The 18,631-nt window shown below is 36.8% G+C and overlaps 1 protein-coding gene across 2 annotated transcripts in view; it reads left to right on the top strand.

The window, feature by feature from the left end:
* Positions 1-15,113, top strand: part of lrrtm4l1 (leucine rich repeat transmembrane neuronal 4 like 1) — a 77,188-nt gene extending 62,075 nt beyond the window's left edge. For both annotated transcript variants that reach the window (XR_009396221.1, XM_059358091.1), the window contains exon 3: positions 13,430-15,113. Coding sequence is in view for 1 of the 2 variants with exons in the window: in XM_059358091.1 (XP_059214074.1) it covers positions 13,430-13,495 (66 nt within the window). In the remaining variant the exon portion in view is untranslated. The remainder of the gene's footprint in view (positions 1-13,429) is intronic.
* The last annotated feature ends 3,518 nt before the right edge of the window (positions 15,114-18,631 follow it).

Raw genomic sequence — 18,631 nt, 5'->3', positions numbered from 1 at the left:
TCCTTTAAGGGTAAATGGGGGTTCTTATGGGTAAAATCACTTTGTGTGGTCACAAACCCCAGAAAAGTGCTATACAAGTGCAGTCCTCTACCATTACAGTTCCATCAGCAAATGTGACAGTGGAGTTGTATCTGTTCCTGACTACATATCAGCCAATCAGAAAGAAGAAGTTGAGCAGGTATCTGGATTACAACTTTTTTTAATGGAAAATGTAACTGACAAGCACTGTCGTTGCTGATCTCAACCAAGTAACTTATTTGCATAGGAGTCCTGCAGGTTTGAAGGACAGCTATAGGGGAGAAGCAAAGAAAAAATGTGTCCAAAAGTGCTGAGGCTAACATATCTCCATAATGAGGAGACAGGGAGAGTTCACAAGTTCGAGTGTGAGACAGAAAGTAAGAGACAGAGAGTGTGTGTGTGTGCTCTTGTGTGTGTGTGTGATGATGGCAGAGAGTTTAAGCAAGAGGGAAAGTTTGGTGATGTATATCTCAGCCGGAGAGATCGTCCTAATATCCTGTTGTCCATGATGCAACACTACTCTGTATTCCTGTCGTGTGCTCATGATTTCAGAGCAGATAAGCACTGAAGCTTTGTGTGATGAAACACATTTCAAAGTTGTTCAAGACTTTCAAAAACCGAAAAATCCCAGCACAGTCATAGACTTGTCAAGCTGATATGAGCCCTTTTATGTTAAGCTAGGCAACATGTTGCCTAGCAACGCAGGCAGCGGGAATTCTAATGCACAGGAACTATTATTTTCATGTTATTTATAACAAAAGAGTTAGATCAAAAGATACAGCCACCCGCGGAACGTACCTCCATGGGTATGATGCATCAGATGATACATGGACCCTAACAAGGGTATATTTCTTGCTATATTTATTTATGTATATGTTTTAATTTATTGTGCACCACATGATATATACAGCGAAAGACTTGGGGAGTGGTGGACGCGGGGGTGGGGGCGGACCTGCTGCTCCTAATGGTGTCATCCATCACCTGCATAAATCACAATCATCATAAATCATAACACGCAGGCACAGATAAACATGCATGTGCATGCACTTACATAAATATGCGCACACACTGAGACATTTCATCAGGGACCTGCTCAGTTTACTTCCCTGCCACAACTCGCTGGATCTGATTTCCTCGGGGAGATCTTTGAGCTCTACCTTTAGACCACAGTGTACATCTCTTACTTAATGCAAACTGCTCTCTGTTTAACTTTAAATGATACTATTTTAGAGCAGCTTACTCTCACTGGCCCACTTACGTATGGGTCAATATATCCTCACTTCTAATGAAATCTAGTTGATGTTGCTTGAGACAGAGATGGTGTAGAGGATGAGCACACTTAAGCTCAGATAAGCTTCTCACTTTTCTCTCAGATACTGTAGTTATTCCACACACACACACACACACACACACACACACACACACACACACACACACACACACACACACATAATAACATGTTAAAGGTATAGGTACGATTTTTTCAAGTGGGGTCGTATGAGGTAGTTATCCTTATTCAATGTGTAGAACTACACTGCCATACAAAGCCTTACTGCAGTAACTACATTTTTGGTCGAAATGATCTCCGTGATGTCTGGTTTGACTTCTGACAAAATGTTTGATTTCATTTTTTCTTTAATTCAGAGAAATAATGATATAAAAAATTGCAGTAGCTACAAAATTAAACTTGAAACCGAAGTAGACCGCAGTAATTGCACTTACTACAGTCTGCTTTGGAGATCTATATGCTAATTTAGACATAAAACCACAGCAGATGGTCAGCTTTGACTATGATATACTTGTATTTCTTCATTGTGTTTATTAGTGGAGACAAGAATAATATAAATTATTATATAATTATTATTAAGTTTATTTGATAGGGAATTTAGTATCGAGATAATGATTAAGTAAAAAAGTGAGATAAAATTATATTAAGACTAAAATATAACATTACTTTATAGTATTAAGTTTAAAATACACAAGTCTTTAAATAGAGTTGTTAAACACTTTTAAATACACAAAATCAATTGGAAAATGTTTTTTCACTGAAAACAAAATATGAAAGCTGAAAGAAGACAACAACATTGGTGCACTCTGGTTTTGCATTACTGATGCAAAACCAGAGTGCAGTAACGACAGTTTTGGGGTCAAAGGTCAAATAAATCGCCATGATATTTTAGCATAAAAAGTACATCATCAATTCATGTAGAAATAAGTGTCATATCACTTACCTACCTATAACACATTTGGCTGACCAGTTTAAAAAAGTTTAAAAAATCTTTAAAGCAGTTAAACATATTTAAGTCACCTACAAAAGGCCCACCTAAAATAGAAAGAAAAAGAGTAATTTTAGGTCACAGAACACAGGAGTTGCTGGTCCACTGCTGCCTCCATCAGTTAGTTTTTTTTTGTTATTTGTGATTCACCAAAATCACACAATAACACTAACAAAACTAATAGAAAAATTAAATATTCAAGGCTGCAGTAGACCTGCTGCAAGGTTAAATGTTTTGTATCATACAGGCTGGGGGCTTTGACAAGAACAAGAACAAGAACAGCTTCAGTCCCATTGCTTCAACATTGCAAAAAAACATGAAGCTTACCAAGTATTTTCTTCTTATATCTAGCAATAGTATCTTAATTATATTGTTCTGAGTATAATTTAGCTACAGACCATAGCTTTATGTGCTTATTTAATTATTAGTATTATTATTATTATTATTATTATTATGTGCTTATTTAATAACCTTATTGTTGAAAGACTTCTTTTTAGGATTGACATTGAGAGCTTTTTCATGCTTTTCAAGCTATTCAGCTGTGGAATATGGTGAGCTGTTTCCTAAAATATTTGCTCCAATTGAGAGTTTTAGTTGCATGTAGTTTGAATGCTATTTCAAAAGCATTTTCTACCAAAACGTGCTCGTTTCAAGTATTGCTGGCTTATTTCAATGTTACTACAGTCGGGCTATTCAAGCCACAATTGCTCAAAACAAGTATATTTGGATTTATTTCAAGCTATCATTGGTTTTTCCAGTGCCTAGATATATATTTTTTTAACTTATTTAAATAATTCTTACAAAGAAAAATTTACTTACTGCTTAATTTACCTACTGGCAGATAATTTTACTTATTTCAAGCATGTATTTGCTTAATCCAAGTTATTTATTTCTTATTTTTGACAGTTGGTTTTGGCAGTGAATGGCCCATTATCCTGAAACCCAAACCCCAAAAACTGTCCCATTGGACTGAAAGCCTATTTTTCCGACAGCCCACTATCCTGCAGGAAGTGCTGTAGTTGTTTAATTATAGGCATTGGACCTTTGGAACAATAGGTGTTTGTTTCCAGGACAACAGACTGTTGAATAAATGCACTTTCCTGCCAGTGGGACCTTGTTTCATGTTTTCCTTTATTGGGTTCCTACAGATATCAGATTCAAAATGCACCTAAAGTCATAAAATATGGCACAAAGCTGTCAGGATTTATACATTTATGCCCTTAACACTATTAATATTGGTACATATCTGTATGCATTTAAATCTTTAAAAAAGAGTTGTTAAACACTTTTAAATACATTTATAACAAAATCAATTTGAGAATGTTTATTCACGGAAAACTAAATATAAAAGCTGAAGGAAGACAACAACATTGTAGTTACTGCACTCTGTTTATGCTTTACTATTAGAAGTTTTTACAGCAATGCAAAACAGTAACAGTGCAGTAACCACATTTTTGGGGACAAAGGTCAAATAAATCATTATGATTTTTGAGCATAAATATAACATCATCAATACATGTAGAAATAAGTGTCATATCACTTACCTACCTGTAACCCAGTTAAAAAACATTAAAATTTAGATTTAAAAATGTAAAATTGCATTTAAAAAATAGACAACGATGTATATAAAAACATTATTAATATTTTGTGCACTATATAACAAGTATTCTATTTTACACATTTTAGTTTGTAGTAGACATCAAATCAAATCAAATCAAATCAAACTTTATTTATATAGCGCTTTTCATACATTAAAATGCAACACAAAGTGCTTTACAAAAAAAAAAAAAGAATAAAACAAACAATAAAAATGACAAAACCCACCCCTCCCTCCCCCACATACACATCATAACAGATAATCACAGCTGTTTGTGGGAAAAACAATTGAGATTTAAATGAAAGAAGAAAATAAAACAGAATTTCCCATTGATACATGTTTTGCATCATTAAAGTGTTAATGACTGCTCTGACCCGGTTCAGAACACAATTAGAAATTTGTCAAGCCATTAGCAGGAAGCCCATTCATTTACTTCATATTTCCATTTTAAGCTGTCTTGTTATCAAAGAAAGAATCCCAATTACTCCGAACCAACTTCTATGAACAGTTACAGAAGTTTTTCTTCACACTAGCCTTCTATCTTCTGTTATGTTCTTTGACCCGCTACTGACAAATCAAACAAAAATGAATCATTGCTGCAACTTATCAAGACAGAAAAATCACTTGGTTTTGGTTAATCAGAGGACTGAGTATGTGTCTAGAGAGAGAAAGAGAGAGAGCTGAAGAAAAACTGAGTATCTGTATTTCCGAGATCAAGAGCTTATACAGACATCACTGCAGGAAGAGCGTCCTCAAGAGTGTCCTTAATATCGTCCTTATTATCGTCCTTATTGGCTTCCTTATTGGCTTCCTTTGATCTTTTTCTTGAAGCACCATTATGCTTGCTTTTGGTGCATTATTTCCTTTTCTTTGTCTGTAAGGCATGTTGAGCTGATCCATGTCTGCCATGATCTCATTCGACAGAATGGAACAGAAAAGCAAATACTACACAAACACACATAGAAGAAGGCAAATGAGCAGCTGTGTTCATGCTCTACATGCTGGACATGTTTTCCAGAGAAAACTTGCAGTGCAAACAATATTCCAACAGTCTCGTTAACTTTTCACAGAGAATTGAAACATTCAACATTATTTCCTATTGTCTGCCTCGCTTTTTATGGTCTTTAGGGAAAGAAGGGAACATGAAACATCAGAGGAACATAAAGGCAGCGGGGTGGGGAGATAGAACTGGGTAATTGGAGCCGTGAGTGGAGTCAGCGGCTTGTGATCCCTTTGAGAGTGGCTGCTATGTGTCTGTTTCTTCCGACTGTCCAGACTGTGAGCAAACTAATTACATCATGTTTGTAGCCTGCTAATTAGAATCCTAATTAAAAACCCATAAAGGCGCTAGAGGGGGTGGACCAAAGTAGCGACGGCTCTGGACATGTAACCTGTGTTCTTGAAAAGAGCACAACTTAAGTCTTAGAAGTTGTTAGTTTCCCTTTGGAATGCCTCCACGGCTCACATAGCAAATTATAATTTTGCAACTTTCAGTTATGATTATTATTGTTGTTTTGTTGTCCACGCAGCGACAGCCCAACATGACTCAGTCAAACAGTGACTCTTGTCCATGCTGATATCCATGCTGTTTGCACAGATATTCTTCTTTTTCTGTTTTTTCCTAAGAAGCAGATTCTCCCCCAGATTTTACATTTCTAAAAACGCCCAAAAAGTGGTTTCCAGCTAGAAGTTGAAAATTATCTCTAAAATTTACGGTAAACAATATTTACAGTCCAGAGACCTATATGTTCCAATTTAACAGAAAATGCATTTTTTTCTAATGTCCAATCAAATGTTGCCAGTGGTGGAAAGTAATTATATTGACTCAAGTACTGTACTTAAGTACAATTCTGAAGTACTTGTACTTTACTTGAGTATTTCCATTTAATGTAACTTTTAACTTCTACTCCACTACATTTAGCTGACAGCTTTAGTTACTTTACAGGTCGAGATTTAACATAAAAAACATGATACATTTAAAGTGTTTATGCAAATTTTCTTTAATTAAACCACACAACAGTATATTAAGTAGGTAAAATCAGCCCTACCTTTAAGAAAATGTTAGAAAATAATAATAAAAATAATACTGTACTTACTCCACTACATTTAGCTGACAGCTTTAGTTACTTTACAGGTCGAGATTTAACATAAAATATATGATACATTTAAAGTGATTAGACTTTTTATTTATTTATTTAATACTCAGTACACAGTATATTAAGTAGTTAAAATTAGCCATACCTTGAGAAAAGTAAACACTGCTTACATAAAAACATCAAAAATAGGAATTCAAAGATATTTTGGAATATATTTAACAATCTGAGTGGGTCCATTCTGCATAACAAGTACTTTTACTTTTGATACTTTAAGTACAATTTGATGCTGATACTTTTGTACTTTTACTTTAGTAAGTTTTGAATGCAGGACTTCACAGTGTGGTATTAGTACTTTAACTTAAGTAAATGATCTGAATACTTCTTCCACCACTTAACGTTGCAGAAAGTTGAAGAGATTCAACAATTTTTCCGTTTCATTGCTCTTGTGGATTCAGTGAGCCCAGTTTAATTGGTATAATAGCCGTTTCATTGTAATGAGACAATTTTTTAAAAACTTGCCCAATCTGTAAAACTTATAAAAACTTTACCATTAAAATTGCAGCCTGTCCCCTGCCTCCACACCCACTTGAAATGGTCTGGAACCGACACTGATGCAAACCACTATAGTGGACAGTTCTAGACTTGCAGGCAGCCCAAGTTGAACCCTGTGCATGCTGTTCATCCATAGTGACAGTGTGTTAGGGGACTGACCAGCATGGTGGTTACATCAGCCAAGTAATCTTTGCCTGTCAAGGGGAAGTCTGAAATCATCAGGATCCCCGCCAGCTTCTCATATCTTGTTTTCCCAACAACTAGAAGCTCATGTTGGGGGAACAAATGAATAGAAAAGCCTTTTTTGTCATATTGTGTGTGCAAACACACCACTCCGCAGGGTAGCTTGTTATGGGGTGGCCCCGAGATCCACACAGGACAGTGGGTGTTTGTCCTTGAAGCAGACAAACCAACTTCTAAAATCAGACTAAGTTAGCGCTGGCGCTACATACACTACAGGCCAAAAATTTAGAAGCAACTTAAATTTTCCTTTTTTAAAAACCAGTATGGATTCTTTGGATTTTTGGATGTATTTACTGCATGATCAGACTTTACCTTTATTGAATTGAACCATTTTCCTCAATTGACCTTTAGCTATACATTGATGTTAGCAGACCATTGCTGAATTAATGTTAACAAAAGAAAAGAAGGACTTAGTTTTAGGGTTGAGAAGATTTGGAATTAACATTAAGTCATTAAGTCACAACTTCAGTGCAAAAGTAAAAAACAAATCACAGTTTGCATTATTCACTTTAGCTGTTTGGCTTTTGAGAGTTTGGATACAAAAATCCCAATAAATCTCATCTGTGTTCATATCTCTGACAAACTACCACAGAAATGGCTAAAATTGAAGCAGCTGAGTAAAGAAACAAGAGTTCAGATTTATACATTAAGGAAAGAAGGATACACAAAGTCAATAAAAACCCAAAGATCTGGTAATTATAGTCAAAATGTGTTCTAATAAGTGACTCTTTATTTGTTGCAAAGTATAGCAATGAAACTATGGTTGTTTTTTTACAAATTTGATCTTGCCTCCAAACTTTCGGCCTGTAGTGTGTGCCTTAAATGTGACGAGAGGAGATTCCTTGTGGCTCTTCCTCTCTGAGATCTTGAACAGTGTAAATAGCCACCAGCTAAGCTTCTATCGTGTGCTGCCATGCTGACTTGGTGGGAAGAAAGGACCCCTGACCATAATGTTTGCCAAGTTTATCCTGGGCCCTCGCCAGCTTGTCACGACTCCCACTTTGGCTTGAACCGAGGAAGCTACCTCGGCCTTGCTTTAAGAGATGAAGAATCCAGCTACTTTTGTGCTGTCTCCATGAAAGTAGAAACAGCCTTTTCATACTCTGCCAGGGGCCAGGGTCTGAAAGACAGTTGCTCCTTCAGATAAATTAAGGATGCTGTTCTTTAATGAAAGGCCTCTAGTGCTAGTTGGGTGAGAGTGGCAGCAAAGAATTTTAGTTCTCTTTCTACCACTGGAAACTTGCACTTGTGCGAGAGTGCAGCAGTGAAGCACATGTCCCTGGTGACAGATGACAAAACCTCCTCATGACTGCACAGCCGCACTTATTCTTTGTCGCTATGAAGGAAGCGAGCGGCCACTCTTGAAGTGATGAGGATTGGTGGAGTCTGGGGACAAAAATATCCACAGCCATCCTGTCCTTTCATGCAAAGTGATGTAAAAAGAATCGTCTTCAACTTCTGGCTAAAAGCGTTTAAAACGACTATTGGCTGTTTGCGGTGCAAGTGTTTGAAGAGGTGTGAGCAGCAGAGTGAATTACAACACTCCTCATTAGCGAAGCACTTGAAGAAAATCATGTTGAAGGAGCATAATGAGTTTTCACAAATAACCGCTCAGCTGTGTCCATGAAGCAAACATTTGAGCCGAGCTGAACTAAATACATGATCCATTATGACAGGAACATAACTACAGGAAAACCAGACAATAAAGTCAAATGATCGCTTAACGTTTTACTCTTGTTGTGCAAATTGTGGGCTTTTAGCATCGACTTAAGCATAATGAGCCACACACAGTTCACCCTGTGACCACTATCTTATAAGCAACACACTCCTGCAGTCATTCAACAAGGTGTGTGAGGAACATCTCTTGAATTCAGATGTAAGAGAGGCAACTGCAATTACTTCCAAATTGCTGGCTCGTCATTCCATTCAACCCCACGCTGGATTGATTCAGACTTTAAAAAGTGCCACATAAAAATGTTTATGAGCCGATGAACCAAAGACAAACAAACAAGCAAAAAACACTTAACAGCAGGTAGAATGTGGGCTAACTGGATCCATGTCAGAAAATGAGCAGTATGGTGACGCACTGTCGCCTCGCAGAGAGAAGGTGAAAGTGGGGCTTTTTTATTTTTTCAGCTTACTTTTTTCTGAGCTTACAGCTTCCTCCCACAGTCTAAAGACATGCAGGTTTAGGTTCATTGGTGACTCTAAAAACAGCGACTCCTTGGAGTGTCTGTTAGTCCAACCAAACACTGAACAAGACATTTTTAATGAACAAAACGTTCAAATAAATCATTCAAGTGATTAAGTCATTAAGTGAAAATACAGTGAAGGGTCAAAGTTATGAGACCAAACCGCTAAACGTCCTTTTTTATATCTATATAACGTTATATATAACTTTATTGACACGTTGCTGTGGATACGCATTGTTCTGCTTCTCTCCTGATGACGGCTCGCCTTCTTAATGACCTGTCAGTCAAAGGTAGCCACGCCCCAAATCATACGATTCTTTATCTTCTATTTTCTTCTAAATGGGGCCATTATTTGAACTATTAACATCAGATTGTCTTGAAGAAGATTTTTTACTAGTGATTGAGACCATAGTGTTGTCCTAAAAGACATTTCTGAGGTAATAAATGAAGTGAGAAGTTTTCTCATTTTGCATTTAAATTAATGGACATAAATGTTTTTGCAGCCACACTTAGCGCCCCCTGCTGGAATTTTCAGTAGAATTCAGCTTAAGGCACTTCCTGGTTTGCCTCCCTGCTCAGACCTGGAGGTTGCCGCCTGAGTAGTTATGAGGAAAGCCAATGAAGAAGTGATTTTACAGAGTATAAAGAACAACAAGGTCCACTAAATTAAGGTGAATAGGTCAAACAAGCTTAAGCTCATCCAGCAGCTGGGATACAATGAAGATCATCATGTTATTGATATACACTTCCTTATATGTTGGAACAGGGATAGCTACAACATAGTTTCTACATTGTCTTGAATCTTCAGCTACATGAGCATCTTCATTGCATCCAAGCAACTGGGTGATCACAAGCCAACCTGTAAAAAAAAAAAAAAAATTGACGGTAAAATACTGCCAGCTGTGGTTGCCAGAACTTCACTGTAAAAAATAGAGTGAGGTTTCTACTGTAAATTTGAATGTAAATATCAGCAAAAACTGTAATTTATACTGAATAATCCCATTACTTTTAGGATAATTTTGTCATCATGGTATTTCTCCATTAATTTTACATGAAAATTTTATATTTTTTACAGCAAAACTGTGTGTTTTCTACAGTTTTATGCTATTCTTTGATTTACGGTAATTAAAAGTACCTACTACGGTGAAATACAATGTTTAATTTTACGACCTATTTCTGATGCAATTTGACAGTGTTTTACTGTAATTTCTACAAACATTTTTTACAGTGCATATTACCCTTTATTGAGTTGTTGAGTTATTTGCTGCTTGTTTGTCGTAGAATATTTGGATTTTAGAAATCAAACATTCCCTTATTTGCAGCAGCAGGCTAGATAGTTGGAACAAAGGATTTCATTTGTCAAACATGATTTCCACAGGCAGAAATCTGCTGAAATCTCCCCGTGTGCAAGCACTCATATGAACCCACAAAATCTTCTTCTTATCAATTTCAGTGTAATTTTTCAGCCAATATTCCATCTTTGGAGATTTGCTGTATATTGAAAGCCCAGTGCAGCTCATGCAAATGCTAAATATCGCCTAACATGTTTTATATCAACACGTGCTTTGCAAAAATGCCAACATATTTTTCTGCCGACTGGACTGGGATTTCCTGTATCTTATTTCCATATTAATAAGAGAAAAACAGGGCTGTCAATGCCAGCGCATGCTCCACTTCCAGCTGCAGCGGTGCAATAAGTGCAATATTAAAAACGGTGTAATGACAACATTTAAAGGGGTAGATGAGCCGCTAATTTCATAATGTGTTGCATCTTTTTTTCCTCCACCTGATAGTGTGCTGTGTGTGTGTGTGTGTGTGTGTGTGTGTGTGTGTGTGTGTGTGTGTGTGGCTGCTCAGAGGGCTGTGTATGCCTCAGCTTCTGTGTCTGTGTTGTTTGCTTCACAGTCATGCGCATGTGTTCACAGCACAGCCTGAGCTTCTGCTGCGACTTGTTTCTGTTTTTGCGCTCTGCTGAAATTGTCTAAGGTATGTCAATTTGTGCAGCTGTCTTCACTCACATCCACCTGAGAGGTAGATAAAGAGTTGAGTGACGACTTATCAGCCTGTTTGATAACGTTTAAATAAAAGTCGTGCTCTGGGCATACTCGTCTGAGCCCTGTGTTACAGAGATCTGCTTCACACTGACAACAATCTCAGCTTGAGCAGCAAAAAGTTGAGCCGGGATAATTTCGAGCAGATTCTGAAAGCTTTAGAAATTGCTTAGCCTGGCAAAACTTGCAGCATTTGTGTTATTAAGGCAGTGTGGATTTACCTACAGCCAAGTCGCAAATAGGCTTTTTTTTAAAAGGTTAAGTTGTTAAAGTGGAGGGATTCAGTGCACAAAATGCTCAGAGGCAGACTTGGATATTGCGGGCTGTGTGTGTGCAAGCCTCTGCCTTTCTCAGTGTGAGGATCAATTCAAAGCTGGTGCCTTTTAAATGAGAGTAAAATGTCAAAATCTCGCACAAATTTGCAACAACATCTCAACAAGCTTGAGTTGACCTGTGGGAGAGCGTTGACATTTAAAGGTCCCGAATTATTCACTTGTCATGATTTCTAATTTACTACTTCTAGTGATACAAATAGGCTATGTCATAGAAACCAGCCTGTTCATTTCAAGAAAATGGATTTTATTCTGAGTGAAGGGATGAAACTATACATTGCATTGGGAATTAACTGAAAATGTAAGTGCATATTCAGGCACTCGATCTTTGTATTATGAAATGTTTTGTTTATCACTTTATATTTACATATAGCTGAGTAAATATAAGGGTTGCTCCCATGATCCGTTTACAGTATTTGGAACAATATATCAGTAATGCGTGATTAAGGAAAATGCCCTTCTAACTCATCCAAAAATATCATACTAGATTGAATTTACTTAAATGCTAAATATCTAAAATATCTATTTAGACAATATATAAGAAATTCTTAATATATTACTGTCCTACAAAGCCTAACTGCAGTAACTACACTTTTGGTCGAAATTGAGTTATAACTAAAAATGAACTCCTTGATGTCTGTTTTATGTTGTGACAAAATTTTTAACAGTTTATTTAGTGGTAAAACTGAGCGCTGTCTTGAGAAAATAAACCACTGCTTACATAATGGTATCTATAATAATAATCTAATAATATATTTGAGTACTTTTACTTTTGATACTTTAAGTACATTTTGATGCTGATACTTTTGTACTTTTACTTCAGCAAGTTTTGAATGCAGGACTTTTACTTGTAGTGGAGTAATTTCACAGTGTGGTATTAGTACTTTTACTCAAGTAAGGGATCTGAATACCTTTTCCACCACTGATCATAACCAATTAGTTTGATTTCATAACATCAGTCATGTGTTAGGGGTCCTGACATAGCATCTGTATGTAATGAGCAGTTTAAAAATGAGTTTCTGTGGTTTGCAGAAACAAACAATTCCAACATTTTGAGGCAAATATTATACTTTTTACTCCACTACATTTAGCTGACAGCTTTGGTTACATTTCAGGTCGAGATTGAACAAAAATAACATGATACATTTAAAGTGATGAGACATTTTATTAAATTAAACCACATAAACAGTTTATTTAGTGGTTAAAATGAGCCCTGGCTTGAGAAAATAAACCACTGCTTACAGAATTGCATCTATAATAATAATCTAATAATATATTTGACAACCTGAGTGGGTCCATTCTGCATAATGAGTACTTTTACTTTTGAAACTCTAAGTACACTTTGATGCTTATACTTTTGTACTTTTACTTCAGTAAGTTTTGAATGCAGGACTTTTGCTTGTAGTGGAGTCATTTTACAATGTGGTATTAGTACTTTTTCTAGGAATCTGAATACCTTTTCCACCACTGATCATAACCAATTAGTTTTCATAACATCAGTCATGTGTTAGGGGTCCTGACATATCATCGGTATGTGACGAGCAGTTAAGAAATGAGTTTCTGTGGTTTGCAGAAACAAACAATACCAACATTTTATTCTTCCTACTGGGTTGTTCCATGCATTGTTCAGATGCTGATCAGTTCTCGTCTCGAGGGAAATTGAAATATCTATTGTTCCAAACAACCTGACATACAGTGACAAAATGTTTAGGTGAGCAGGTTGAATTGAACAGCTGTTAAAATTAATCATTTCAGTCTAAATTGAAATTTCCAACACGAATACTTGGGAGACTTCTCTGTGTTGAGTTTTCATTTAATCTCCATAAGACATTAGGGACGTCTCCCCCACCTCAGCCTTCTAAGCTATCTAAGTACACAGGATTTCATCATCTGCTTAATTGCTTACCCTAATTTGCTTTGCTGGCACTGTCACAGCCCCATTGTACTGTTATCAAATCATTGGACACTGTAATTAACTTTACATTGTAACCACCACCTCTGTAACTGGCACAGACCAGCTGTTAAATGGTTTTAACTTTATTGTCTTTTTTTTTTTTTGTCTTTCCTTGCAGAATGAGTATACGTGCCCACGCCCCCTACCTGGTGCCTGGCTGGGAGATGTGCCTACCATCCATTAACCCCTAAAAGGAACTCTTTGGATGGTGCAGCACTGAAACAGGGATACAGGAAAGAGACATATGCAGAGAACCCATCAGGATCCCCATTAATTCACCTTCAAGGATACATTTAAAATGGTCCTCCATGCTAACAAGGGCAACCACTGACCAGGAGGAGATAATACTGTCTTTTTCTTTCTTAAGATTTTATAATGTCTTTTTCTTTTGGCCTGTGGTCTTTGGTCATCGGCTTTGCTGCATTCCATTCATCGCTACACAAATACTGACACAGATGGTTGTGGAGGCGCAGTCCTGTGGTGGATAGCCTTGGAAGAAGACTCATGAGCGCTAATGGATGGTTCTAACCAACATGGGAGCTTATTGTATAGACTATAATAGCTTATTGTCTCCATGAGGACAACGTGGCATTGTTTTAAAGACTGTACAAATTCCAGAAGGCTTTAAAAAAGTGTAAACTGAGCAATGAAAATGAAAATGCACTGAACAAGTGGCTCTGCTAACACAGCTGTGTATAATTTAAAGTGGGTTTCTCATATTTTGATTCCATATGAAGCATCATGTTATTCACTACTTTTCATTGTTTTATCTTTTTTTAAAAGAAAGACTAATCAAAGGATCAGATGGTGTATATGTGCCTCACTGGATCAGACACGTGATCAAAGGAGTTCATGTGCACCCGTCGGTGAAGAGCAATCCGCTCCGCCGGGTGGAAACGGAGTCAGCAGCTGGAAGATTGTTTGAAGAAAAAAGCAAACTATCCCCCAGCCAACGACCTGTGGTGAAGTTTTTTCTTTGTTTGATTTTTTAAAACATTTTTTTCTAAGTTGTTTCTAATTGCAATCAAACCTCGACTGTCTAAGTTTGATTCGAAGGACAGTAAGAGCAATCAGAAGCGAAAGGGGGGAAAAAAGAAAAAAAAAGCTCCTATCAAGGGTGAAATGTAATTTTCTGGAAATTATAATGTTGTTAATGTTGTACTTTATGAATATGTGTTTCTGCCATTTTCAACACCAAATACCAAAGAGCCAAATGGAGCATTTTTGGCTCTCCCAACCATGGGTTGTAACAGATCCAGGATTTGCTCTCTTAAAAAAGAAATCAAAAATCAAAAGAAGCCTCAACTTTCCCTCTCGTCCAGCAGTGCTCCGTTACCCAAATTGGCTTTTATTTTATGTGTGTAATGTGTACGTCTTTGTGAACAAACAATCTTGCATTGACAGTCTTCATTAGGAAGATCTTGTCTGAACTTTGAGCACTGCTTATGACTTCTGTTCTACATGCTTCACTTTCCTTCAATCCGCCCATTTCCTCCCTCAGAGAGTCTGTAGATGTGCGCGAATCCGCGTGTGCTTGTGTTTCATCCCGTTATGAGTTCTGAATTATATTTGAGACGCATTGAGTTGTGAATTGTTTGTTTCAACCTTCAGACATAATCTTTCTACACCTGGAAAATGATAATTTTCTATTGTAAATTTCTGCTTTCCCTCCCCGTTGAATTTGTTGATATTTAGTAAGAAGCTGTATTCTCTGTTCACTTTCAACAGTATGTTTTTTAATGAAAATAATGACTTTATTGGTGAGCAATATGAATTGGTCCAATTAAAACATTCATTAATCATTTTTTGTGTTCAAGTGAAGCATTTTCTTATTGTGTGTTAGCCAGTGGTGGAAGAAGTATTCAGATCCCTTACTTAAGTAAAAGTACTAATACCTCACTGAAGAATTACTCCACTATGAGTAAAAGTCCTGAATTCAAAACTTACTTCAGTAAAAGTACAAAAGTATCAGCATCAAAATGTACTTAAAGTATCAAAAGTGAAAGTACTCATTATGCAGAATGACCACACTCAGACTGTTATATATATTCCAAATATATGATTGGATTATTATTATTGATGCATTTATTCAAGCAGTGTTTAAAACATCTCAAGGTGTGGCTAATTTAAACTACTCAATATACAGTTATGAGGTTTAATTAAAAAAATGTCTCATCACTTTAAATGTATCATGTTGTTCATGTTTAATCTCAAAATGAAAAGTAACTAAAGCTGTCAGTTTAATGTAGTGGAGTAAAAAGTACAATATTTACCTCAAAATGTAGTGAAGTAGAAGTCTAACCCATAAGAACCCATGGTGACACCCGTGTAACAAACACTTTAAATCTTCTATAATCTCCCATATTCAGCTTTATGCTTCACATTAACTCATTAAATCCCAAAGAGACGTATACTCAACACCCTGGTGTGGTGGTCATGTGACTGTGACAAGAAGTGACTTCTCCAAAATGTTTCTGTGACTGGAAACAGAAATGTAAAAAAAGTAGCTAATTTTCAAAAGCTTATTTTTTGTTACTAGGCTAAATTTAAACCCATTTAACAATTCGAATCTGTTTGTCCTGTATTGCATTTAACTTGTTCTGACCATATTTCCTGAACAAATTAAACTCACAATATTTGATATATGTTATGGAGATGCGAAAGAAAAAGGCAAATTTGTGTCTCTGTAAGCAGAAAATGTGTTTTTTTCTATTTTAGAAATATCACAAACATAAATTCCATAAACGCTCAATGTATCGTATATGTCACATCTCAGATCTTTGACATTTAGGGGTAGTATTTTTTAAAAAAAATTTTTAAACATCAGAAATGTGATCCACTTATAGGATAACTGGGTCTGGGTTCTTATGGGCTAAAGTTACATAAAATGGAAATACTCAAGTAAAGTACAAGTACCTCAAAATGATACTTAAGTACAGTACTTGAGTAAATGTACTTAGTTACTTGCCACCACTGGTGTTAGCCGCCGCTGTAATTTAATAAGCTTGCATTGGTTCCATGTGTCCGTTCACGCCTGTTGAAGTCTGTCCTCGCAGATCTCCGGTGACAAGCCTGTCACACCGACATTAGCCTCATTAATTTAGAGAGCAGAACATTGATCTCTGTTCGACCGGTCTGTTCACGGTGACGCTCACTGCGGGCCACACCAGCCCTCTAATTACGCTTCTTGTGTAATGTGTTGCATATCTCAAGAGGGGGCCCTGCTTAGTGAATTTGCTCCACGTTCGCTGCACTTGGAACATGTCAAGCTGTCAGCTCAGAGGTCCAGATGGCCAATCTGCCCGGCGCTCCCTGTGGTATTTTCACATGCTCCTCTCTACCTATCTCACCCTGCTACTGCACTCATCTTGTCCTCTTCTCTGTCGGGTGCCCACTCGCTTTCAATTTTATCCGCATTATTTATGACGCTTTTGGTCCGTTTTCTGCATCTCTGTCTAATTTTATTCCCCGGTTCGTTTTTCTGTTTTCACGGGTCAGTTAACCCAAATTACAGAACGACATTCATCCTCTTATCCCTAGTGGTGTATAGCCATGCAGATAGTTTCACTTTTACACTCAGTTGTCTCTAAATGGAGTGAACAAATTGATAATACCCCTCATGAAGATGGGATTTATTTAACTGCTGATACTTTAAACCTCTGAAGTCCAGGAGATTTTGGTTCAAATTTGTCAACTTCCTTTGCATTCATTTCTGTCTGTGTTCAGCATCTTTCAGTCTGTCCTTACATCACATGCATGGCTCCTTTTTCTCCACACAAACTTGGCTATCAGTCAGATTTTTCATTTTATTTTAATTAACAAAGTATAAAGCTGCCAGGAACCGAAAATACATATTTCCATAGACACAGGTGTCTATGGAAATGTACCACTAACGTATCACTACATTTTAAAGGTAAATATTGTATTTTTTTTACTACATTTAGCAGCATGAAAATATGATTAAACATTTTTATAAATTAAACCACATAAAAGAGATCTGTCAATTACAAGGTGGCACTGCCCTAAAGCAAACCCTGCTTTATCGTCTATTTTACTTGAGATGGGAACATAATTTACGTATCGAACATCTTGCTGTATTGAAGAAGAATAAAAAACTAATAATAAACTTAGTGAGAAGTCAGTTTCTCATTGACTTTCATACATGCAAACATCAAACTTCTTTTTGGAACCAGTGGAGTTGCCCCCTGCTGGCCATTATCAAGAATGCAGGTTTGAAGTACGTCTGCATTGGCTTCATTTTTGAGACCCAGAGGTTGCATCTTGGTTTGCTATTGCTCCGCCAGAGCAATACTTATGTATGTGATTGCACCGAGCAACAAATTTGTTTCGCGTTTTGTCTGAATACACAATCTGAACACAACTCCTTTTGTGTAGTTTTGTCTTACCAATAGTTTGAAAGTCAAAGAAATTCAAGATGCAATGATATAATGCAGAGGAAAGGGGGAAAAAAGAGCAAATACTTGAATGAAACCGAATATATATTTGGGTTTTGGCTTCTTACTCCGTAAAAAAAGATATAAAACTAAAAATAAACCAATACATTTTAAGACATCATCTCAGGCTCTGGCTAATGTGAGTCTATTTTTATAAAATGAACATTATTTTAAAAAAAGAAAACTGAAAAATGGATCCACAATGACATAAATCTGTAGTTGCAGTGCTACATGAGAATTTTTGTTTTTCAAATTTGAGTGAACTGACCCTTTAAAACAGGCATTCTTGTTTTGTTTTTTTGTCCTGTCATGCATATTGTACATGTCTGCGCTTGGTTTTATGTTCCGTGTCGCCCGCCCCTCTCTCCTTTCCGTGTCTCTGTCTTATCCGCCGCTGTTCTCTATGATCTCCGTAACTCAGTCTCCGTCCCTGGCGCTGCATGTGGCAGGACAGACAGGGCTGTATGCCTGAGAGCAGACACCATGCATTATTCATGTAGCTCGGGCTCCCTGTTGACCGAAGTCCAAACAGTTGGCAGTCTATAACACTTCCACAGAAAGGCCCAAGGAGGAAGATGTTAAACTATAAGCGAAATGTATCAAGCCACAGCCGTGACATTGGAGACATAACTTTCAGACGCTGTCTCCGTCCACCATGACGCATAAGAAGCTCGTTTAAAGTGTTTGGTGAAAGCTTTGAAGCAAAGACATACAAGCCAATACACAATGGATTACAATATAGAGACTGGAATAAAATAAAATATATTTGTTGGTTAATTTCCAAATAACTCTGTCTACTTAAAACGTAAAAACTATAATCTCTTAAGTAATTGTAATCTTTTGGCACATTTTTTTTTCACTTTTGT

This window comes from Centropristis striata, chromosome 19 (assembly GCF_030273125.1).
Source record: "Centropristis striata isolate RG_2023a ecotype Rhode Island chromosome 19, C.striata_1.0, whole genome shotgun sequence".
Classification (NCBI taxonomy): Eukaryota; Metazoa; Chordata; class Actinopteri; order Perciformes; family Serranidae; genus Centropristis; species Centropristis striata.
This window is presented reverse-complemented; position numbering and strand designations above follow the sequence as displayed.